This window comes from Castor canadensis, chromosome 12 (assembly GCF_047511655.1).
Source record: "Castor canadensis chromosome 12, mCasCan1.hap1v2, whole genome shotgun sequence".
Taxonomy (NCBI): domain Eukaryota; kingdom Metazoa; phylum Chordata; class Mammalia; order Rodentia; family Castoridae; genus Castor; species Castor canadensis.
The window spans coordinates 105,835,204-105,860,976 of NC_133397.1; the positions used below are offsets into that span (position 1 = coordinate 105,835,204).

At 38.0% G+C, this 25,773-nt stretch overlaps 1 protein-coding gene across 1 annotated transcript in view; it reads left to right on the forward strand.

Annotated features, from left to right (window-relative positions):
* Spag17 (sperm associated antigen 17) overlaps nt 1-25,773 on the forward strand; it is a 206,691-nt gene that overhangs the window by 154,807 nt on the left and 26,111 nt on the right. The window contains exons 31-42 of the mRNA XM_074050665.1: nt 7,975-8,129; nt 10,249-10,437; nt 11,989-12,140; nt 12,258-12,388; nt 13,968-14,095; nt 16,898-17,080; nt 17,929-18,042; nt 18,531-18,576; nt 21,347-21,446; nt 21,664-21,711; nt 24,308-24,407; nt 25,188-25,290. Coding sequence (XP_073906766.1) covers nt 7,975-8,129; nt 10,249-10,437; nt 11,989-12,140; nt 12,258-12,388; nt 13,968-14,095; nt 16,898-17,080; nt 17,929-18,042; nt 18,531-18,576; nt 21,347-21,446; nt 21,664-21,711; nt 24,308-24,407; nt 25,188-25,290 — 1,449 coding nt within the window. The remainder of the gene's footprint in view (nt 1-7,974; nt 8,130-10,248; nt 10,438-11,988; nt 12,141-12,257; nt 12,389-13,967; nt 14,096-16,897; nt 17,081-17,928; nt 18,043-18,530; nt 18,577-21,346; nt 21,447-21,663; nt 21,712-24,307; nt 24,408-25,187; nt 25,291-25,773) is intronic.

Genomic DNA, 25,773 nt, shown 5'->3' on the forward strand with positions numbered 1-25,773 from the left:
TAAACAGAGAAACCAGGAGGGCTCCCACACCACCAGACACCAGCTCCCAACCTGTTTGGGAGAGAGAAGCAGACCACCAGGTGAACTAAGCAGTACACAGCACTCCCAGAAACAACCCTGGGACAAATCAGCATAGCCCCCTGGACAGACTGATCCCCACCCAGGGAAAAAAGAGAAAAAAAACCAAACTCAATAAACAACAACAACAAAAGACATGTAGCAAAGAGGGTGGGGCGCCCTGAGCTCCAGAGAGCAGGGGAGGGGTAATCCGTCACAGAACTGTAAATAAACAAGCCAGCTGGAGAAGGCAGGAGTGGTGCCACCTCCCCTGGTGTGCTTGAAGAGGGGAAGGCTTCCAACAGCAGCTAAAGTGTGGCACACTCCACAAGAGAGTGGGGGAAAGGCACCTCCCCACATGATCGCCAAATAAAAAAGACTGCAATTGCAACAGGTGGATAGGGCTGTATACTGGAGAAAACAAGGTGCATGTGTCCAGGAGAACTCTAAATAAACAAAGCCTGCTGGGCTAGTTGAGTGTAAAGCTCATTCCTGAGATCTGCAATAAATAAAGCCTGCAGCAGCAGCTGGCTGACAGTAGGTGGCAAGTGAGCTGCAGCCTCAGATAGATGTTCACAAAGCTGTCTCCAGACTCTTTTTTTTTTCTCTTCCTTTGATGAGACAATGACAGAACTAGGACTGGATGCTGAAGGACTAACTGAAACTGAATTGCATTTGAACTTGGGATATTTTTGTTTATTTGTTTTGTTTTGTTTTTTTCCCCTTTAATGAGACAATGACAGAACTACTTCTCAGACACCAACACCAGGACTGGAGGCTGAAGGACTAACACCAAAATTATTAAGACTGAAACTTCATTGCATTTGAACTTGGGAATTTTTTTTATCCTCTCTCTGTCTCTCTAATGCCTATTTAGTTTACCATTGATTAGTACACTATCTCTCCCTGTTTATTTCTTTGGCTCTGTTTTTGTTTGTTTGTTTGTTTTGGGTTTTTTCCCTTTTTCTTTACCTTCTTTGCTTTCTCTCTCCTCTCATCCTTCCATTCTAGATATCACCATTGTTATTATTACAAGATAGACAATACTGAATTACACAAAGTACAGGGACAGTAACAATAGTAAGGGCAATGATGGGAAGATAGAAAAAAGAGGGAAACCATTTTCTGCCCAATAATAAATTAGTACAGGAACCAGAGGGAAATGAAGAAAACAGATGCCCAGATCCAGACTCCAACAAAACGAAGATAAACTATGCCAAAGAACCCAATGAAGCCCACAAGAACACTCTGAAAGAAGAAATCCTGCAAATAATCCATGAGAATTTTATAGAGATGCTACTGGATGTGGTCAACCAAAATGTGCAGGAGACACTCAAGAAATTCCAAGACAACAAAAATAGAGAATTTAAAAAAGAACAAGAACAAATAAAAGAAACTATAGAAGCACTGTATAAATACCAAAGTGAAACAAAGAATATGATAAATAAAGAGATAAATGAACTCAGGATGAAAATAGACAATATTAAAGAGGAAGTGACTCAGGATATGGAAAACCTCAAGAAAAAGAATGAAACAGAAATGCAAAACAAAATGGAAGGCCAAGCCAGCAGACTAGAACAAGCAGAAGACAGAATCTCAGAACTCAAAGATGAAATGGTAATTAAAGGAAAAACCGAAGAACTATTAGTTTTAAACAACTCAAGACCTGTGAAAAGAAAATGCAAGAACTTACTGATTCAATCATAAGACCAAACCTGAGAATCATGGGCATTGAAGAAGGAGAAGAGGTGCAAGCAAAAGGAATGTGTAACATATTCAACAAAATAGTAACAGAAAATTTCCCAAATCTAGAGAAAACTATGCCCATACAGGTACCAGAGGCCTCCAGAACTCCAAACAGACCTGACCAAAATAAAACTACTACACAGCATATTATCATTAAAACAACAAGTACAGAAAATAGAGAAAGAATATTGAAGGATGTAAGAGAGAAAAAAACAAATAACATACAAAAGTAAACCCATCAAAATCACAGCAGACTTCTCAACAGAAACATTAGAAGCAAGAAGAGCTTGGGGTGAGGTCTTCCAGGCACTGAATGAAAATAACTTCAAACCTAGGATACTCTACCCAGCAAAATTATCATTCAAAATAGATGGAGCAATAAAAGTCTTCCATGATAAGCAGAAACTAAAACAACATATGACCACAAAGCCACCACTACAAAAGATTCTTCAAGGGATTCTGCACACAGAAAGTGAAACCCAACTTAACCATGAAAGGACAGGCAGTACCAAACTACAGGAAAAGAAAAAATAAGAAAGTAGAGAGTAACATCGGTTTAGCTACACACAATCAAACCCTCAAACAACTAAGAGAACTAAATGACAGGAATCACCACATACCTATCAGTACTAACACTTAATGTTAACGGACTTAATTCCTCCATCAAAAGGCACTGTTTGACAAACTGGATTAAAAAGGAAGATCCAACAATTTGTTGCTTACAGGAGACCCATCTCATATATAGAAATAAGCATAGGCTTAAGATGAAAGGCTGGAAGAAGATTTACCAAGCCAATGGCCCCCCAAAACAGGCAGGAATAGCAATACTTATCTTGAACAAAGTAGACTTCAAACCTACATTGATCAAACAAGATAAAGAAGGACACTCCACACTAATAAAAGGGGAAATAGACCAAAAGGAAATATCAATTATCAACCTATATGCACCCAATGTCAACGCACCAAATTTCATCAAACATACCCTAAAGGACCTAAAAGCATATATTAACTCCAACACAGTGGTCGTGGGAGACTTTAACACCCCACTATCATCAATAGATATGTCATCCAAATAAAAAAATCAATAAAGAAATCCTAGATTTAAAAGATACCATAGATCAAATGTACCTAGTTGATGTCTACAGAACATTTCATCCAACTTCTACACAATATACATTCTTACAGAATCTTCTCCCAAGTAGATCATATCTTAGGGCACAAAGCAAGCCTTAGCAAACATAGGGAAATAGAAATTATACCATGCATTCTATTTGATCACAATGCAATAAAACTAGAACACACAACAAAAATGAAGACAAAAATCATGCAAACAGCTGGAAAATGAATAACTCATTGCTTAATGAACAGTGGGTCATTGATGAAATAAAAGAGGAAATTAAAAGGTTCCTGGAAGTCAATGAAAATGAAAACACAACCTACCGGAACCTATGGGACACAGCAAAGGCAGTCCTGAGAGGAAAGTTTATAGCCATGAGTGCATATATTAAAAAAGCTGAAAAATCTCAAATCAATGAACTAATGATACATCTCAAACTCCTAGAAAAACAAGAACAAGCAAATCCCAAAACAAATAGAAGGAGAGAAATAATAAAAATAAGACCTGAAATCAATGAAATAGAAACCAAAAAAACCATTCAAAGAATTAATGAAACAAAAAGTTGGTTCTTTGAAAAAATAAGCAAGATTGATAGACCCCTGGCAAACCTGACTAAAATGAGGAGAGAAAAAACCCAAATCAGTAAAATCAGGAATGCAAAAAGGGAGAAAACAACAAACATCACGGAAGCCCAGGAAATCATCAAAGACTACTTTGAGAACCTATATTCAAATAAATTTTAAAATCTTGATGAAATGGACAGATTTCTAGATACTTATGTTCATCCAAAACTGAACCAAGAGGAAATTAATCACCTGAATAGATCTATAACACAAAATGAAATTGAAGCATCAATCAAGAATCTCCCCAAAAAGAAAAGTCCAGGACCTGATGGATTCTCTGCTGAATTCTATCAGTTCTTTCAAGAACTGGTACCAACCCTCCTTAAACTGTTCCATGAAATAGAAAGGGAAGGAAAATTGCCTAACACATTTTATGAAGCCAATATTACACTTATCCCAAAACCAGGCAAAAACACCTCCAAAAAGGAAAACTATAGGCAAATCTCCTTAATGAACATTGATGCAAAAATCCTCAACAAAATAATGGCAAACCAAATTCAACAACACATCAAAAAGATCATTCACCACGACCAAGTAGGCTTCATCCCAGGTATGCAGGGGTGGTTCAACATATGCAAATCAATAAATGTAATAAACCACATTAACAGAAACAAAGACAAAAACCACTTGAACATCTCAATATATGTCAAAAAAGCCTTTGATAAGATCCAACACCATTTCATGATAAAAGCTCTAAGAAAACTAGGAATAAAAGGAAAGTACCTCAACATTATAAAAGCTATATATGACAAACCTACAGCCAGCATTATACTGAATGGTGGAAAACTGAAACCATTTCCACTAAAACCAGGAATGAGACAAGCATGCCCACTATCTCCACTCCTATTCAACATAGTACTGGAATTCCTAGCCAAAGCAATTAGGCAAGAAGAAGGAATAAAAATAATACAAATAGGTAAAGAAACTGTCAAAATATCCCTGTTTGCAGATGATATGATCCTGTACCTTAAAGACCCAAAAACTCTACTCAAAAGCTCCTAGACACCATCAACAGGTATAGCAAGGTAGCAGGATATAAAATCATCATAGAAAAATCATTAGCATTTCTATACACTAATAATGAACAAACTGAGAAAGAATATATGAAAACAATTCTATTTACAATAGCCTCAAAAAAAATCAAATACCTAGGTGTAAACTTAACAAAGGATGGGAACGACCCCTACAAGGAAAACTAAACTTCTGAAGAAAGAGATTGAGGAAGACTATAGAAAGTGGAGAGATCTCCCAAGCTCATGGATTGGTAGAATCAACATAGTAAAAATGCCTACACTCCCAAAAGTAATCTACATGTTTAATGCAATTCCCATCAAAATCCCAAGGACATTCATCAAAGAGATTGAAAATTCTACCATTAAATTTATTTGGAAACACAAGAGGCCACGAATAGCCAAGGCAATACTCAGTCAAAAGAACAATGCAGGAGGTATCACAATATATGACTTCAAACTATATTACAAAGCAGTAGCAATAAAAACAGCATGATACTGGCACAAAAACAGACATGAAGACCAGTGGAACAGAATAGAGGACCCACATATGAAACCACACAACTATAACCAACTTGTCTTTGACAAAGGAGCTAAAAATATATGATGGAGAAATAGCAGCCTCTTCAACAAAAACTGCTGGGAAAACTGGTTAGCAGTCTGCAAAAAACTGAAACTAGATCCATGTATATCACCCTATACCAAGATTAACTCAAAATGGATCAAGGATCTTAATATCAGACCACAAACTCTAAAGTTGATACAGGAAAGAGTAGGAAATACTCTGGAATTAGTAGGTATAAGTAAGAACTTTCTCAACGAAACCCCAGCAGCACAGCAACTAAGAGATAGCATAGATAAATGGGACCTCATAAAACTAAAAAGCTTCTATTCATCAAAAGAAATGGTCTCTAAACTGAAGAGACCACCCACAGAGTGGGAGAAAATATTTGCCAGCTATACATCAGACAAAGGACTGATAACCAGAATACAGAGGGAACTTAAAAAACTAAATTCTCCCAAAACTAATGAACCAATAAAGAAATGGGCAAGTGAACTAAACAGAACTTTCTCAAAAGAAGAAATTCAAATGGCAAAAAAACACATAAAAAAATGCTCACCATCTCTAGCAATAAAGGAAATGCAAATTAAAACCACGCTAAGATTCCACCTCACCCCTGTTAGAATAGCCATCATCAGCAACACCACTAACAACAGGTGTTGGCGAGGATGCGGGGAAAAAGGAACCCTCTTACACTGTTGGTGGGAATGCAAACTAGTACAACCACTCTGGAAAAAAATTTGGAGGCGTCTTAAAAATCTAAACATAGATCTACCATATGATCCAGCAATACCACTCTTGGGGATATACCCAAAAGAATGTGAAACATGTTACTCCAGAGGCACCTGCACACCCATGTTTATTGCAGCACTATTCACAATAGCCAAGATATGGAAACAACCAAGATGCCCCACTACTGACGAATGGATTAAGAAAATGTGGTATTTATACACAATGGAATTTTATGCAGCCATGAAGAGGTTAGCCTGGTCCTAAAGACCAAAAATTGTATGTTCTCCCTCATATGTGGACATTAGATCAAGGGCAATCACAACAAGGGGATTGGACTTTGAGCACATGATAAAGCAAGAGCACACAAAGGAGGTGTGAGGATAGGTAAGACACCTAAAATACTAGATAGCATTTGTTGCCCTCAACGCAGAGAAACTAAAGCAGATATCTTAAAAGCAACTGAGACCAATAGGAGAAGGGGACCAAGAACTAGAGAAAAGGTTAGATCAAGAAGAATTAACCTAGAAGGTAACACACACACACACACACAGGAAATTAATGTGAGTCAACTCCCTGTATAGCTATCCTTCTCTCAACTAGCAAAAACACTTGTTCCTTCCTATTATTGCTTATACCCTCTCTTCAACAAAATTAGAGATAAGGGCAAAATAGTTTCTGCCTGGTAGTGGGAGATGGGGGGAGAGGGAGGGGGTAGGGGAAGGGGGGAGAAATGACCCAAACATTGTATGCACATATGAATAAAAGGAAAATTTTAAATAAATAAATAAAAGAATCTAAGAGCCTACCACTGTTCCTAACTTGTTTTTTTCTTTTTTTTTTTATTATTGTTGTACTTGGGGTACATTATGACATTTATAAACATTCGTACAATATATCATAGTTGAATTCACCCCCTCCATCATTCTCCTTTAGCCCTCTACCCCATTTCTGGAGTAGTTTCAAAAGGTCTCATTTTAAAACCATCTTATTCCCTGGCTCCCTTTTTCTTAATGTCAGAGTTTGGTTCTCTTTTTTGTATCTATTTAAGGTGGTCAATATGATGTTTTTATAACTGTATATGTAGTGAAATGACAGCCAAGCAAGTTAACATGTAGTTACCGTGTGTGTGTGTGTGTGTGTGTGTGTGTGTGTGTGTTGGTAAGAATACCTGAAATCTACTATCTTAGAATATTTCTGTTCACAATAATATAATATTATGGACTACATTAGATCTCCAGAGTCATTCATCCTACGTAAGTGCAACTTTGTACCCTTTGACCTACATCTGTCCACCCCTCCCTGTAAAGTCATGTGTATTATTTGGTGTATTAACTTTTATTTTGTGTATACGGAGAGATGCTCATACAGTTGCATGAGGAAACAGATATAAGGTGCTGCTTTCAACATCGAGTATCATATTGAAATTTTGGGAAAGCATGAATGTCCATCAATGACAGAATAGAAAAATAAAATGTGGTGTATTCCTACAAAAGAACACTATGTAATGATTATAAGGGGTCATGCACACACACACATATAAAGATTGCTAGAGAGCAGGTTGATAGATACAGTAATTATACAGTCACATAATTTCTTAGAGTAATGTATAATTTATGCAAGTTTAAAGCACACAGATTTATATATTGTTCTTGACACATGTTTATATAAAAAGTTTGACAATGGATTGTAAGAAGGAAATAAATCCAGGCACACAGAGAAACTTCAACTTCATCTGCAATTTTTCTCTTATACCCATATTATAAATGTTGAAACAAATATGGCAAAAGAGTTATAAGCATAAACTTTGATTGGTGATTACATGGATGCTTAAATTATTCTTTACGCTTTCCAACTTTGTAAATTGAAAAATTGAATGTTTTCAACTTCCCAAAATAAAAAATACCAAGACCAAGATATTATACTCAATGAAACATGAGAGTATATTCCAGAATTATTTTGAGTTGATGAAGAGAAGAGGTTACACTCGAACCCTGCAGAGCTCTTATCAGCCATTTATTTTCCATGGGAGTCCACACAGCTGGAAGGCAGCAGTAAAATCCTCAGGCTGAAGCCTGTTTTCCAATGCACACATCCTATTAGAGCTGCTTACTTTGTATTTCCTTGCAGTTGACTGTACACAGACTGTCACCAGACAGGTGAAGTGTATGCGGATAGAGAGCTCACACTACGCCACTGTCATCACCAACTGCGAGGACAGTAGCTGCTGTGCCACCTTTGGGGACGGAACGTCTATTATTGCAAAGCCACAAGGAACATATCAGGTTGGTCTAACTGGAAAATGAGGATTGCCAAATATCAGTGTCCATTCTGTTAAGAAAAGCCACTCCACTGGGGCAGTGAAAATGTCAGCAGTGATGACTGCCCTTGCTTTCTTTTCTCACCTGATCTTAGGTGAGAAACTTTTTAAAGTGTTGTTTGTTCATCGTTGTAATCAATTCCAGAAAAAAATTGACCTAATTGTTTTACAAAGCTTTGGTAACTTTGTATCTGGGTTATAAGCCATTTGTTGAGGATTTCTGATATGCTAGGTACAGTGGATGTTAGAAGCGCTTACATGATCTGGCCTGTACCCACGTGCTCACTTCAACGCCTGCTACTTCTAGCTTTGTTCCTAACTCCCCATCATTCCTGCCTCTGGTGCATTCCTAATATCTCAGCAGAACAGCAGAGAGTGTACAGTCTGTGTTGTCCTAGGAAGGCAATTTGCCCAGCTGAAGCAAAGGAAGGCCAAAGAAGAACATGTTAGCATCCTTCTTTACCCTCCATTTTTCCGGTTAAGCAGGACATCCCAGTGTCAGTCTGCAGTTCTTTCATCTTAGAAGGATTTACCTTCATTCACCCTTTTACTTGATAGACAAGGAACACAGCCGAGATAACACATACAGTGTCACAAGGTACTGAGACTCAAAACCACAGCACAGTGTGCAACAATCTCACTGACGAACGTTTGTTGCAGAAGCCAGTTTATCCCTCCTGACTCCCTGAGAATGACATTCTTCTACCTCTTTGTCCAGTGTAGGTTATTACAGAACAAGGAAAGTGCTAAAAGTGACAGACGAAAGAAAACATAGGCATGAATGGGCATGTCCTTGAATTTGGCAGTGGTTTCTTAAGTATGATACCAAAGCATAAACTTCACAAGTTTTCTAAAGTTTGTGCTTTACAGGACACCAAGAAAGTAAAAGATAAGCTACAGATGATAATGTTCTCGTGGATAGAATAAAGAATTCCTCCAGCTCAACAATAAAAAGACTTATAACTCAATTTTAAAATGAGCAAGGGATTTTCATTTCTCCAGGAAAGTACACAAATGGTAAATAGGCCATAAGAATATGCTCAACATCATTAGTTAGTAGGAAGATGGAGACCAAACCACAACCAGATGCCACTTTATACCCTCCACTGCACCAAAACAATAGGCAATGAAAGTGTTAGTGAGATGTAGAGAAGTCATAACCCTCACACATCATTGATGGGAATGTGTAATTCCCACCAACTCAGCTTGATAATTCCTTAAAAACATCAGTCTTATGACCCAGCAATTCCAATTCCATATATATATATATATATATATATATATTTATATTATTCATGGTTACTGGCTATAGTGTCTCACACCTGTATTCCCCAGATACTCATTGGGGAGGGACTGCAATGATCACAGTTTGAGGCCAGCCCAGACAAAAAGTTCAGGAGACCCATCTCAACCAATGGCTGGGTACAGAGGCACACACTTGTCATCCCTTCTATGTGGGGAAGCATAAGTAGGAGGATCGCAGACCAGGCCAGCCCAGACATAAAGTGAGAGCCTATCTGAAAAATAAGCAATGCAAAAAAGGCTAGCAGAGTAGCTCAAGTGATAGAGTACCTGCCTAACAAGTACAAAGCCCTGAGTTCAACCCCCAGTATCACCAAAAAAAAAAAAAAAAGCTATTACCTAAAGACTGTGTGAGCCTGCAGAGGGGGAGGAGCTTCTAAGAACTTTTACTCTGTGGCTTTTAGCCCATCTAGAGAGGCCTTTTGTGCAAAAACACAATAGATTCTAAACATTTTGCAGAGATCCAAGTGTGCTTATCTCAGTTAAAATATATTAAATCTGAAGTGAGAGGGCACCGAGCAATTACCTAGAAAAGAAATATTAAAGCAAATAGATAAAATGGGAGAACACAGAAGAAATTGTGTTTCAGCTATTCAGTTTGCTTCCCTGCCAAGCTGTCCTTCCTAAACCTTAAGTCCTCTCTTCAGCAATGTTTTTGTCCTGGAAACATAGTTTGTGTTTCCAGGATCCATAGATATTATATTTCCTAAAATGATTTCTTAGATCTCTCAAATTAAACAAGAAATGTAAAAAAATATTTTGTCTATCATTTCCCCTTCCAGGTGTTACCCCCAAACACAGGCTGTCTCTACATCGACAGGGATTGTTCAGTCACATACTGCCACGAGTCAAGCAGCGACATCTACCATCCCTTCCAAAAGCGCGAGCAACTGAGGGCCAGCAGATACATCATGAAGCACACAGCCGAGGTTGTCTGTGAGGTCCTGGATCCCGAGGGAAACACCTTTCAGGTACAGTGCATCCTCAGGGTGGTTTTGCCTTCAGATATTTTGTACTAGACAGGCTCCCTGTAAGTCTCTACTTCCATTGCCTTGGAGCTGCTTTTCCACTTTCTGCCAAGACTTTGGGCAAGCATTGATGACTGTCTGTATCTTTGCTTTCATTCTCAAGTGTACTTCCTTGGGAGATGACAACCCAACAATTAGGGTTCTAGAAATGTTAAAGGTTAATGTACAATTAGACTAGAAGGGAGAAAATACAAGCAGACATATAAAAATAATGCCAACGGAAAGAATGGTGTAAGGATGGTCTGCACCCAGGTTAAAGTGAGAGCAAATACAAGGCAACTGTGTGGGGCAGGGCAGAGAATCCATGGTGAGAAATGCCTGTAGGGCTGAGGGTAGGAAAGGAAGGTCTGACAGGTGTTCTCTCTTCAGCTTCTGCCTTTCCATGCCACAGCTGTCCCCTTACCTCTACTCCAGCCATTGGCAAGCCGTGGTCACTTGTTCATGACATAAAAATGTTTGGTTTTATATTTGAAATGATTTTTTAAAAAAATCTAAAGAATATTTCATGGCACACAAAAATTATAGGAAATTCAGTGTGTCTATGTAAAACATTACTGGAATAAAGTGATGCTTTTTGTTTACTTATTTGTCCTTGGCTGCTTTTACTCAGGATTTGCAACAGAAAATGTATGCCCTTCAGATTCTGAAATATTTACTTCTGGCCCTTGACCAAAAAGGTTTGTCAACCCCTGCTCTAGGCATTTATCTTTTTTTTTTTCTTCCACTCCTCCCCTAACAGTGGAATTTCCCCAATTGGCTAGTGGGCATGAAGATATTTTTTAGATTTGGACTCAGACCACAGAATCCCTAACTTTGTTTTGGTATGCAGACAAGGCTTGATCTGGCTTATTTTTTCTTTGTTAAGTAACTGAGTCTCTTCACAGCATGAGTTGGAGCTGACAAATTTCAATTTTACAAAGAACCGAAGTAGAAACATGAAGCCTAAGCCCCTGCAAGTTGAAATGTCTGGGTTGTCCAGGCCAAGCATTTTTCTAGGCGCTGACACCCCTCTTGGGCTCCCCTTCAGCAGTCTGTCAGCCTGAACCACAATCCTTTCTGGAGCAATGCATGCCAGATCTAGACAGCAATAATTGCTAAAACACTGTTTCTCACATTGATACTAAATCTTTCCCTGTGTGTTCTACTCATGAGCCTTAATTCTGCACTTGGAATCTCTGTGTACAAACACAAAGCAATTGTCCTTCCAGTATTTCAAGACAGTTGTCACCTGAGTCCCCTTCCCTCATGTCCAAGTTCTCCATTCTTTGAACTAATTTTCACAGGAAGATTTTCAGTCACCTCCCCATCCTACTCACTTTCTTCAGTTTATTTCCACAGTCTAGGTTGTGGATTATAAATAGAACTTTTATTAATGCAATCTATATATAAGTGAATAATGCCTGCAAACAAACATGCCTGATTTTCTGAGTATACCAGATTGGATCCACAGATACATATTGATTTTTTTAGTTGTTTATATGGTTTGTTTCTTAGGTCATGGCCGATGGAACTACATCAACTACATTACCTGAAAAAAACCCAGAAGACAATTTAAATGTACAAACTGGGGGCGAGGGCTATGACAGTTTATCATCGGTTCACCTTGAAAAGAATCATATGCAAATCTATGGTGAACATGTTCCCAGGTAAAATGGTAATACTAATAATAATACTGTGACTTTTATTTTCAATTCCAAGTTCACACCAAGAAGCATTTTAAAACTGAATACTTCAAGTGATCAGATTTTTCTCTCTTCAAACAGGTTTTTCATTATCTATGCAGATGGATCAGGAGTGGAACTTCTCCGAGACAGTGACATAGAGGAATATTTATCCTTGGCCTATGGAGAGTCCACTACTGTGGTTCTCCAAGAGCCAATGCAGGAACAACCAGGTACAACCAGCGCCACCTGGAGCTCCCACCTTCTCGCTGTCCAGCCTGACCCCAAGCCAGTTTCTCCACCATTTCCCCTTTGCCCACTTTGCTTCTCTATTTTTCACTTGGCCACATCAACCTACTCAAATAGCTGCAGGAATTTGTGTTCACGTCAAGCTCTGAGGATCAACCTATGTAAACTTTCTATGTGAATTCCTCTCCTACTGTAAACAGGTTCTTATTTATGAGTTCATTTCATCCTGTTTAAAAAAATAGTGAGTGGTCTCTTGTAGTTTATTTGTTTGTCATTTTGAAGGTGTTACTTAGGTGAACTAGAATACAAAAAGAAGAAATTACATTTTATGTGTGAGTTTGAATGGCAATCTGAGATCTATAAGTTATATAAACTATATTCTTTGGGAATATTTCATTAATTTTCATTAATTTTGAATTTCATTAATTTTGGAGAATCAGTGTGTGACTAGAGATTAGAGACACACATCCCCTTGATATGCTATGCCTAGGTTTATGTATGTGGGTTTTTTAGTCTTCTGTTTGTAGTATATATTTTGTGTGTGTTTATGGGTATGCTCACATCTCTTTGTCCTTGTATCTATTACCCTATTGATGCAAAAGTGTATAAGGTTGTGAAACTTGCTCTTTGTGTATGTGGAAATTGGAGGGGGGCTCTGACTGCCTATGCAGTGCAAGTGTGAAACCATGCAAGGATAAGAGTTCACCTTAAATTGCTTTATTAATCAGTCACTAGCATCTACTTGGGGCTTCTAATTTAATGAGAGAGGCAGGCTTTAGCTGTATAGTCACACAAGTAACCGTATAATCACAAATTGGGATAAATTCTGTGAAGGAGAGCAAAGTTGTTCAATGAGAACGCGTAACGGGCAGTGATGTAGTCTAGAAGGCTTTCCTGAAGACACTTCACCTAGTGGTTACGAGGGTTAGTTCCAGTAGGAGAAGGAGCTTTCTTACAAAAGAGGACACAAAGAAAGATCATAAAGCATTGATGAACAGGGAGAAAATGGCCAGTTGTAGCTGAAATACAGAAGGGGTAAATGGTGCAAGTTGAGGCAAGGGTGAGAAAATAGGACTCTTTATTTTTTTGACAGTGGGAAATCAAAGAAGAATTTTAATCATGGATGAACATAGCAGTCTACCTAACACAGGGTAGGTTCATTCACAGAGTGCACATGGTGAGAAAAGTTAGTTGTGTCTGTAGTCCAGAACATTATCTCTCTGAGACATGTGATGTAGTGTAGGGTCTGTGCAGAGAGCAGAGTGGATGGACTAAAAAAGTTCACTGGCGGAACTGACAGGACTTGGATGTGGTTACTGGGAGATAGTGAGGTCCATGAATGCTTTCAGGTGATTGAAAGCCAATTTCTAGGTGTTACAATGACTAACAGCCTCATCTTATTAGATGATGAGGTCCTTATACATGCTCATTAATGTGTCACTCACTAACCTTTTTATGTCAAAGGCAATTCAAAAGTGTCTGCTGAATTTCATTAATGCCTATTGAATTTATCAGAATAATTCTGATGGAAAAATGATCTTCCAATAATTCTCTTTGATCCAGGTACCCTGAGCATCACAGTCCTTCGCCCTTTCCACGAAGGATCACCATGGCTGCTGAAGAAGGAATTAGATACAATTGTTCCTCCTAATCTCCAGTCAAGGTCCTGGGAGACATTTCCCCCAGTTGAGGTATACATTTCCAGCTGCAGAGTCACTTCATTTGCATAGCCACCCATCAATGGACCAGAGTCTTTGGTCTTCTCTCATATATTTGCATATTTTCATCCTTCTGTAAGTTGTTAATGGGCTCAAGTTTTATATTTAAAGATTTTTAACATTTGTATATGTGGCAATAGAATTTTAAAGGAATAGACCTGGCTGGTTGATTTCAGCTTCATTCCTTTTAATCCTATATTGCAAACTTGGACATCTTCCTATAATATTAAAATATCCTTCCTAAACAACCCATGTTGCACCTCTCCTGTCATGGAATTATAGTTATTATTACATCCCCCCCTCAACATTTTTGCTTGTTAGTTTTAATGCAGAATTTTAAGTCTTTCACTCTTTATTTTAATTCATATATTAAAAATCCACACACTGAGTACATAAGAATAATATGCTCAGAATAAAGGATTGCACTTGAATTTTGCAACTACAATGTTAGAAACTAAAGATTGTGATCACACCAGATTAGAGAAGCCCCACCCTAAAGTGTAGGTCATGAAATGATCGAAAAAATAGAATAAAGAATTTCATAAACAATGAAAGGGAATGGGCAAAGGTTTAACCCTCCATGTTGCAGAATAAAGCCCTGAAGTTCATTGCCCCCCCCAAAAAAGAAAGGAAAAGTCCTGCATCTTGCAGGATTTGTCATTTCATTCTGTAATCAATTTAAGTACCATGCCCATCATATTGTAAGGTATTCAATTATTAAATCAATGAAGACATTGACAACATTATCAGTGAAGGGATGTTAGTGTCAAGTGAGGAAGATGATGTTTAGTTTTAATTTTTGTGCTCATGGTCTCATAATAGCAAGAGCAGAGACCATGAGCACAATGATTTTCCATACCTATGATTTAATTTTGTAATAGCCAATTTGATGAGATGAAAGTGACCATGAATTCATATCCTGTTTCTACTGCTTTTAAGTATGGAATTTGAGACAAGTCATGCTGGATCTTAATATTTTTCTCTGAAAATAAAAAGTTCATTCAAAATAACTCACTAACGATGCATCCAAATTGAAAGTATTAAATACTGATTTTAAAAAACTATGCTGCATTTGGGATGAAGGAAGGATATTTTTTCTCTTTTTCTGAAACTCCTATGCAATGAACTTCAAGCCTCTGAGTGGTTGTCACTAGACAGACCTTGTAAAATGAAGCATAAGAGGCACACCTCAGGACATAGGACAGCAATCCCCACCATGCCTGAAAGTCAATCACAAGGATGACAGATATGTGAGTTTATTCTAAGCCAGGCATTTCTTCCCAAGAGATCTGAGAAGAGGGCTGGTAGAGTGGCTCAAGTGGTAGAGTGTCTACCCAACTGCAGTATGCCAAAAAAAAATTACACACACACACACACACACACACACACACACACACATACACACACACACATACACACACACACACACACACACACACACACACACACACACACACACACACACACATATACCAAGAGATCCTGAGAAGTCTGGAGACATGCTTAATCTAGCATGAGCTCAAAAATGGCCCAGATCAATGGAATCATTTCATTTTCAAAGCATCTTTCCATGTAAAATGAACACAGATCCAGAAAGTTACAGATCGCTGAATTCTAAATGTGTTAGGCTGCCTGAGAGTGTTAAGGAACAATCGCATACATTTGTCATAAATTAGGCTACTGTTGCGTTGTCATGCATAGAATTACCTAGCACTCCTGTGACCGGTACCCAGTGGCATCCATGCAACAGAATTTCTTAAAACCACATTCTTGGAAACATGCATGAAGAGGAACCCTTGCTCAGTTTTCTTTCTATTTGCATAACTTGTTGAGGGCAAAAATCTTTTTTTTTTACACTAGTGTATTCTTAACAAGTGGACGCAGAGGCCACTGATGCTGAAGGAAAGCACTGACTGTTCATTTGGGCCTATACATGTCCCCAGGACCACTAAAAGCAGAACAAAAACTTGGCATCTCTGTCTTTAGTTTGTTTCTATTTCCTTCATTCCTTTAAACTTTGGGTCAGATTCCTGCTCAACTCTGCAGTAGGACATGGTAATCATTTAAGGAGTGTTCATCTAAAACTGGTGGTCATCCCTATAAAGACTGCAGGCACAATACAAGAGTAATCAGGGTATTTTTGAGATTTGTGTGGTCATCATTATCAACAGACTGTCAGCCACCAGCTTTTATAATGTCCTGCACCACCAGAACAGCTCCTATAAGTCTCTAGTCATTGCCTTGAGCCTAAAGAAACTAACTCCATCTTGTCTTTCTGATTTGTCCTTCTCTCCTGCAGTCATTTTGGATTCCAGATACAACAGATCTGATCAGTAAAGATCTTGTGATGAGGTGAAATTACCTGTAGATGGTAGCAACTTTCTTGTCCATAGGGCTCTTTATGGCTAACCTTGAGATAAACCAGACCACACTTTGGCCCAGATTGCTTGACTGTGAATTCTTCTTGCTCCCCCTCTCTTCACTCTCCTTCCTTCCTCTTTATAAACCCAAACTCTTGTTAGCTCTTCAAAGACAGGGTTTAAAAGTCCCATTCCCATACTCCCAGTGTGGCCACACTGAATAATAAAAATATCACCACTACTTTTTTCCTTTTGGTGGCAGGTTTAGTAACCACACCTCATCTGTTGAGTTCCCCCACAAAGATAGTCCCTCCAGTAACAATTTGTGGCATAGTAGCTACATAAGTACTTGAAAAAAGAAAAATCCATTGTTAAAGCATTTGGAACTCTTTGGTGAATCTTCTTTTGTTGACAGAAAAAAACTCCAGGACCTCCATTTGGCACTCATATTTGGAAGGGCCTTTGCATTGGGTCTAAACAGCTAGTAAATGCCCCAACTGCTGTGCTTAAAGGCCCCGACGTGCTACAAATGCGCCAGTTCATCCAGCACGAGGTCATAAAGAATGAAGTAAAGCTGAGGCTGCAAATTTCCCTTAAGGTAATGGAATCAGGGTAACCTGAACCCAAAAGAATCAGGAACAAGGCAGTCATTCCTGTTGGTTTCCTGAGAACCTGTATCTAATTCTACCAATATTTACTGCAACACTTGCATGTCAAGAGTAGAAAGTTGAGAGATAGAAAATACTTAATGATTTCCCTATTAAAATGTAGGAATCATTAAGTGATCCCAAAGACATTGAGAAGGTAAGGAAATGATATGTGATTGCTATATAGCCTGTTCCTTTCTTGTTATGTGGAAAACTAGTCTAGCAGTCTCTGGGAAAAATGATAGAACCCCATATTAATCTGATAGTGGTCCATGAATGAAAAAGCGCATTGCTTTGGAAGTGATCTAAGAATTTGTAAATATATAACTAATTGTATGATCATTATCTACAACATTTTACTTTCCAGTTTAACTCCCTCAGAACAGAGGTTGTATGTGTTTTGCTTATGGTTGGTTATATGCCCAGCCCCTGTCATATAGCAGAGGGTCAATATTTATGGAAATGGATCAAATATCTATGGATAAAATAAAGTATATTTGGAAGCAAAGGCATGGACTAACAACTTACATTCATAGGTAGAATCATAAGGACTGCCCGAAAGGACCTGAGGCATCATCTAAACCAATCTGCCCATTTTATTGAGGAGGACGTTGAAGAATAGAGTTGGAAACAGGGCCTCTCTTAGGTCCCATTCAGTACCATCCTATGGCCTTCATGCTTTGTTTAAGGACTTAAATGCTCAATCTTTTGTAAGGTTTCAAGTTGATGTTGACTTTGTTGGGGTCTCTCTCTGCCTTATCCCTGACTTGTATCTACTTGCTTTCTTCTACTGATCAAGGACTATATAAACCATATTCTAAAGAAGGAAGATGAGCTTCAGGAAATGACAGTCAAGGATTCCAGAACTGAGGAGGAGCAAGGAAACGCTGCAGATCTCCTCAAGCTAGTTATGGTGAGGAAGTGTTGGATAGATCAGTGTTTCACTATTGCTTTAAGATCACGTGCTCCAAGATGGAAATCTCACAAGGAAGAACTACACTATATTGCCGGCACTCTGGAAAGTACTTTCTTCCTCCCCATGATTTACAGTTCCACGGAAATCTGATTCCTTACATATTAAATTTTCCATTTTAGACTCTTTTTTGATCATAAATTACTCTGAAGACCTTCAAAAATTAATATTCATTAAAATACTGAATTAATTAATGAATGTGAAGGAGAAAGGAAAAGGAGCTTTTATAGTGTAAAATGATTTTCATTTTAAAAATTTGCTAGGTAAATGATTAGAAATTCAAATAAATTATACATTGTCACTAAAAACTAATCCATTCTGTAGTGATTTCCATAAGAAGTCAATTTGAGCACATAAGGGATACGTCTGTACAAAGTGGACTTTGTATATAAAGTGACCATCATGGAGTAATTCTATCTTCATTTCAGTCTTTCCCTAAAATGGAGGAAACTACAAAACGCCGCGTTACTGAAGGTAACTGCTATTTAATATTTCTCAGCAATATGTTTGTGAGTTTCAAAGGAATTGTTTTAAGTACAGTTGGAACCCTTTTACCCTCTAGCAAAGCCCCATGGTCACACCTCTGTTCCCACATTGGTTGTGTTGTGTGATAGCAGTTTATTTTTACTTTACTTTTATTTTCAGTAGTACTGGGGCTGGAACTCAGGGCCTCATGCTTGCTAGGCAAGTGCTCTACCGCTTGAATCACTCCTCCACGTTCTTTTGCTTCCAGTTATTTTTCAGATAAGTTCTTCAACTTTGTGCTCAGGCCAGCCTTGGACCATGATCTGCTTTTACCTACTCCTTCCACATAGCTGGCACTACAGATATTCACCACTGTACCTGGCTTGTTCTTTGAGATAGGCTCTCGGGGGTTTTTTTGTTGTTTTTTGTTTGTTTGTTTGTTTGTTTGTTTTTTTGCTCAGGCTTACTTGGAACCACAATCCTGTCTCCATCTCCCAAGTACCTGGGATTACAGTCATGAGCCACTGTGCCCTGCTTTGTAGTGGTTCATTTACATGTTTTACTCGACTTGAATTAAGAAAGGAGATCCTCATACACTATGATTACCTCTCTAATTCATCTCTAACTTTCACCTGTTAAATGAAAAGCATTGACATTTGACTTTTATGCTGACCTCACCTATTTAGAATACAGTCAACCAACAAACAACCCTCACATACATGCACAGAACTTTCTAGCAATTGTACAGTTAGCACCGAAACCTTGCACTAAGAGTTCTGTATCTGTAGCACAAAGAGTTTACTTTTAGACAATCTCTTCACTCAAGGTGTATTGCCCAAACCCCAACAAACTTGGTTATATGGTTTCAGAGTTCACAGCACATTAGCAGTGGAAATTTTGGTGGGGTTTTGTTTGGGTTTGGTTTTTCAGCTATTTGGCGAAGGTCATGAACTGGCAGTCATCAACTCCACAGCCCACAGGTGTATTCCATGCACCCTCCGCAGTGCTGGCCCATATGCCTACTTTTGGTGCTGCTGTTTATCAAGATTTTTCTCTTATTAAAATCCTATTATCACAAAGTAGCATTTGGTTGGAGGTGATAGGTAGCTACCTCTCCAGAATGACCATCACAGGAGAGGCCATCACAGTCCCCAGTGTCTCCCTGTCATCACTCTTTTACCACCTGGTCCCTGTAGTACAGTTGTCAGATCAGGTGAAAGTAAGTACAAAAGGTCTAGTTGAAACTGAATTTAGATTAGCAACAAGCAATTTTAGTAGAAGCATATCTCCCATGTAGCATGGTACATACTTATGCTAAATTCAAGCATGACTAGGCACCCTATGCTTGACATGGCAAACTTACCCTGTAGTATTTGACCTTGCACCTTTTTTGGGGCAGAGAAGGTACTTGGTTTATAAACTCAGGACTTTGTGCTTACTAGGCAGGTGCTTTACAACTTGAGCCACTCTTTCAGCCCTGTTTTGGCTTGAGCTATTTTTCAGATATGGTTGCATTGTTTTTTAACCCAGGTCAGCCTAGACCACATCCCCCTACTTAAGCTTCACACAGTAGCTAGGATGACAGGCATGCACCATCACGCCCAGCTTTTTCACTGAGATGGCTGTGTCCACCGTGATTCCCCCTTATATCCACCTCTTGAGTAGTGAGGACTATAGATACGAGCCACTGTGCCCACCTTTGAACTTGCAGCTTTTGACCCAAGCAAACAGACACAACAGAGGCAAATGCAAAGGTCAGCCAGTTGTGAAGAACATAACTGTATTTCTTTAATAGATCCAGTAGGCAAACAGTTTCTTACATACTTACCACTGACCCTGACATATTAGTAACAGTGATCCCGAGTCAACCTTTCTCCAGAGTATTTCCTAAAATGCTAGGCTATGAGGTGCCCCACCTAAATGAGTTTTATGATAAAATGAGTTTGTATAATATTGTTGTATTGTGTCTTATTTTCTTAGACAGTCATAGTACGCATTATTTAGTTAAGGAGACAGAAAATCTTACAATAATGACATATTTAATCTTGTATAAATCAGTGTTTCCTAAGCTAAAATAAGCATGGACCATTGAAACTTTTTTTTTCTTTTTTGGTGCTACTGGAATTGAACCCAAGGTCTGAAGCATGATAGGCAAGCACTTTATCACTTGAGCTACACCTCTAGCCTTTTTGTTTGTATTATTTTGTTGTTGTTGTTGTTGTTCTGTTTGAGACAGCGTCTCTCTAACTTTGCCTGGAATGGCCCTGAACTCTCAATCTCCTGCCTCTGTCCTTCTGAGTAGTTGTGATTACAAACATGTATCACTGCACCCAGCTAACTTCTTTTTTAAATCTCCTGTTGATATCCTACCAAGACCATGACCTGTGAATAAACTCTAAGAATCATTGTCCAAGTAGATCCTTGGATTTGGGTAGCAGGTATTTGTTTAGAAAAATAATTTCAGTATGATGGCTAATTATAGGAGGATTATCTGCTTCAGATATGAGAGAACTGTTTAAGGAGAGCACAGCTTTCTAATGATAAGGAGTAAATGAGGTTGCTGCATTTTGACTCTGAGTGTTTGCTAGGAGGATAACTCACAAAAGTAGTCTGCTTTACTGTTGTATTATAGCTTGGCTGTGGAAATTCTGATAAACAATTGATAGATTACATGTAGGCGCTCTGAAACATCATAAATGAGTAATTGTATATTGAGTATTGATTATCTTCTGTGCAATTGGGAAATAGGGATAAATGTTACATACACATATTTTTAAAGTTGCAGCCCACCTAACTGATTTATTCAAGAAATCTTTGGCGTCTGTTCCAAAATCTCCACAAGAAACATTTACTAGTGATTTCTTCGAAAAGAAATGGAAGTAAGTCAATCCAATCCAATAATATGTTCTAATTGGTGTGAGGCATCCAGTGATTGAGGAAATGGACGAATTGCAGGGGGTCATAACTAAGAGTGACTATATCCTAGATGCACAGCCTTTCCTCTCCTGGTGTTGTAGTTTGTAGTTACAAATTTTTATTGTTTGTAAGCTGAGAGTACTGCCCCTTTCACCATACTTTTCTTTCCTTTTCACATAGGCACACAGCATCAGCAAAGCACTGGAAAGAAAAGCTAGATCAACAGAGGTAATTCTACCCAGACTATGTGCAAACCATGAAAAGCCAAAGTCATAGACTCTCAGAGCTAGATGAGCTATTATGTCCTCCTATCCTGCCCCTAGCTGCTACTGATCATTATTCTCCAACACTTCTGTCAGGTGTCATTGAGTCTCTGGGAGATGATGTCACTATCTCTTGAGGAAGCCCACCTAGCCATTAGGTGGATTCTCATCCTCTCCTAAGCAAAGAGGTGCTCAAGGCACTCTCTGTGCTTTGGGTGACTCTAATGTACTCATAATGGGACTTAATATAGAACATGGTCATAAACATTCAAAGATTCGTGTCACTCACATGAGGAATGAGTACTAAGCATTATACAGTTCTATCTCCTTCCAATCCTAGCTGAGAATTCCAACTCCAGCTCTCTTGCCATAGAGAAAGGAAGACATAATTATTGAGTATACAGTAGTACATATGGTCATGCTTGCATGCTTCTCTTCAGAATGGTTCTCAGGATGAATAGATTTCTTCATTAAGACATCAGGGTTATCATGCAAATGTGTTCGGGAAATGGCAAGATAAGGCTTTAGGTCTCCCTCATGTCTCACACCCACTTCCAAGGTCAAACCAGAAGGTATATACTGTCCATAGAGGAAGAAAACTGTCTTTTTCTCTACACATCTTAGGTCCATGGCTGGGATCCCTATAAAAAAAAAAAAGATTGATTAACCACAGAAAATCATACAAGTTTATTTAAGTTTTAGATGACACAGGAAGTTTCGTAATGAAATGGAGATCCAAAGCAAATATTAAACCCAAGTATTTTTATGCTAGACTTGGTAATGAATGGAAAGCCATAGATAAATATGATATGGCAAAGCCTGATTTCATAGTAATGAACTGGGAGGAGCTTAATAAGGCTTGTTTAGATTCTTCTTTGTATCCGTTTCCAGAGATAAGGATGCTCCTTTCCTCTGAATATAGGGAGGGTACCTTTGCTGCTTCAAGGGGAAAGTCAGAAAATCCTTCCTAGGTTCTATGGCCTGGAAACCATATCTAACAGAATGGTGAGAGAGTCCACCTGAAAGGAAGGCATCTGTGAGGACAGGAGACAGTGTGAGATATATTGCCTAACACCTTTTGAATTATGTATTATCCTTTTTTTAGATTTTTAAACAAGTTTTTATTGTTGTACTGGGGATACATTATGACATTTACCAAAGTTCTTACAATGTATTATAGTTGAATTCTCCTTTATCCTGTTCCCCTCATTCTTAGAACAGGTCTCATTTTTCCATTTTCATACATGAGTACATAATATTTTCAGCATATTCATCCTCCTACACCTTTTCTTTATATCCTCCCTAGATTTTTTTAGATTTTGAAACACTAATAATTTCAAATTTTGACTTACAGTTAGGTAATAGCAAGCCAGTAAAAGTAAAACCCATAATTAGATGGGTGGCATAGAAAGAAAAATGTTGGGAACTTGGGAAAAATGGATTGAATGTAGGAAGGAGAAAATTTAAAGAAATGAAAGGCAGTCAGCAAGTGTCAGACTCTGTGGAAGAATCAAAAATGCAAATGCAAAGGGAATTTGAGTCATCAGTTAGGTTTATTGATTCTTTTGTGAAAACAGTTTTAAGAGAGTAGTAAACAACAGCCAGACCACCACTGACTGGTGAGAGTGCACAATATAATGGGAGGGATAAGATATTTTAATGGAAATTAAAGTTGTTGAAGTAAGATGACTTGTTGACCATACATGTCCTGTATTTCCACACAGGCCATCTTATACAAGAGCACTGGTCTCAGAATTAGCACATGTAGAGTCAGCTACAGTTTGGCTACTATATTGTGCTGGCTGGTCGTTTCAGTTTAGTGAAGCTTTTGTCATGAATTCAGTTTGCTTATCTATAAATTATGAGGATGAGTAGACCAAATACCAAAGGTTTCCTTCAGCTTTCACATTGGGTGACTGGCAGCTGAGTCATATGTACATTTTATGTTGGAATAGGTAACATAACCTCTGTGTGCCTTGACTTTTTACTGTAAAATGGGGACAAGTCTTACACAATGACTTCAGTTTGCATCTCATTGGCCTTGGCTGTGCATTGCCTCTTCTATAGACAGGTTCTGCTACTGGAGAGATAGTTAACAGGATTACCATGATGGCTTTTATTTTATTTTACTTTATAACCATCGCTCAGGTTTTGGGGGTTGTTGTTGTTACCACTGCTACTGAAATTATGCAAACCAATATACTCTGGCTATTATTTAAATTTCAAAGAACTGAAGAATCTCAGAAAGTTCAATGATTATTAAAGCATGGTTTTAGTTATTTGAGATCAGCTATAAATTAAAAATAACACCTGATATTATTATTCCCTATCTGATATGAGAGTCTGATTTCTAAAGTAGGAAATATGACTCAACTGGATTAAGTAAAAAATGAACTGAAATAAGTTGACCAAAAAAAAAAAAGTCCAGTGCGTTCATTCTTACCAGTTTTACTGAGAGAAATTACATTGATATTTTATGGACTTTAAAGCCAAAGCACAAACAAATAATATTTTTAAATGTCTTGTGTCTTCTTTTGCATCATTATGGAAATATCCATCAGGAAGGAAATTGAGAAAACACAAAATTATCTAGCAGAAATTAGGACCAAAGAAGTAACACCGTATTTCAAATCTGAATTGAGCCAGTTTTATCAGCATCAGGTAACTGAATGTAGTTAAAAACAAATGAATTATAAAAGTTGATATATTGCATATATTAGTATGTAATCAATCTTTCCTGGTATTGTTTAATTCTCTAATGTATCAATCTGATGGATTAACCTGTGTCTTCCAAATCCATATTCTCACAAACACATGACAGGGAAGATTAATTTTAGCTCTTCCTCCAATGTAGGAGCTCTCTATCAAGGTTGTACTGTCACTTTCCTCTCTGTCTTGCGTTCTGACTATTAATTTTCCTTTTCCAAAGGAAAGCTCTTCTTTGGGCTGAATAATTCCCATTAATTATTATCCTCTGATAAATCCCTTTTTGAAGTTTTTATTCCATTAAAAAGTCCTTGCCCGTCAACTGCTAAGGCAGCACTAAAATGTTGTGAATTCTTGGAACCCACAAAGGCAAGAAGACTCTTCTCCTCCATGTGAGCCCTACACCTCAGCCCTATACCCAACCTTCCCCTCACTACCTGGGAGTTCACTGAAACCATGAAGCAAATTTAACACTTACATGTATTTAGAACACCATGGATTTCTCAAAAATTCAAGATGCTATTGGTAACAAGAGGCTGCCCAAGAGGAAATTATAACTTATTAATAAAAGTTAGAAATCAGTTAATTTGTCTCTTGAACTTTTAGTTTGTAAACTTTATTTTCAGGGTCTTAAGAATATGCTTTCATCTATGCTTATTAACTTGACATATTGTGGCAGTTGCCTTTGAGTCATGTGTGAGTCTAAAATAAGTCTCTTGCTTTTTTTCCTGTAAGTATAATTATCTAGAGATTCTTTCCAAAAATCTGCCTCCTTTTACAAAGAAAGATGAAAGTACAAGTGAAACAACTACTGAAGACAAATCTGACCTTCATCTAGGTAATATATTAGTGTAATTCTTATTTCTATCAATGGTACTTAACCGAATAATATACAACAGTAGCCTCTTAGGAGGTAACTAGTCACACCACCTTTTGTCTTAGTAATAGCCAATGACAGAATATACTGTGATGTGCAAATTATAGATTTGGCTGAGTTATATGAGGAAACCAAGTTGTAAATATTTTTTCCATCCCCTCTGTTTAAAAGCTACCTAAAAGCATTTTGAAGCTCTGACTGATTTTTAAAAGTCAAAGGAATAATGAAAGGTTGTATGAAACAGGGCATTCACATGGTCTCAAATATCAACCTGCATATACTTACTTATTACAATAAAATAAATGTACTTTTCCACCTTAATTAAGTAATCAAACTTCTACCAATAGTAAGGCAATCTAGCACTGGGTACTTTCTCATATAACGAGATATGAAGTGGGTAGGAACTATACAGAATTTCTGCCAAAAAATCCTTAATCCGAATCT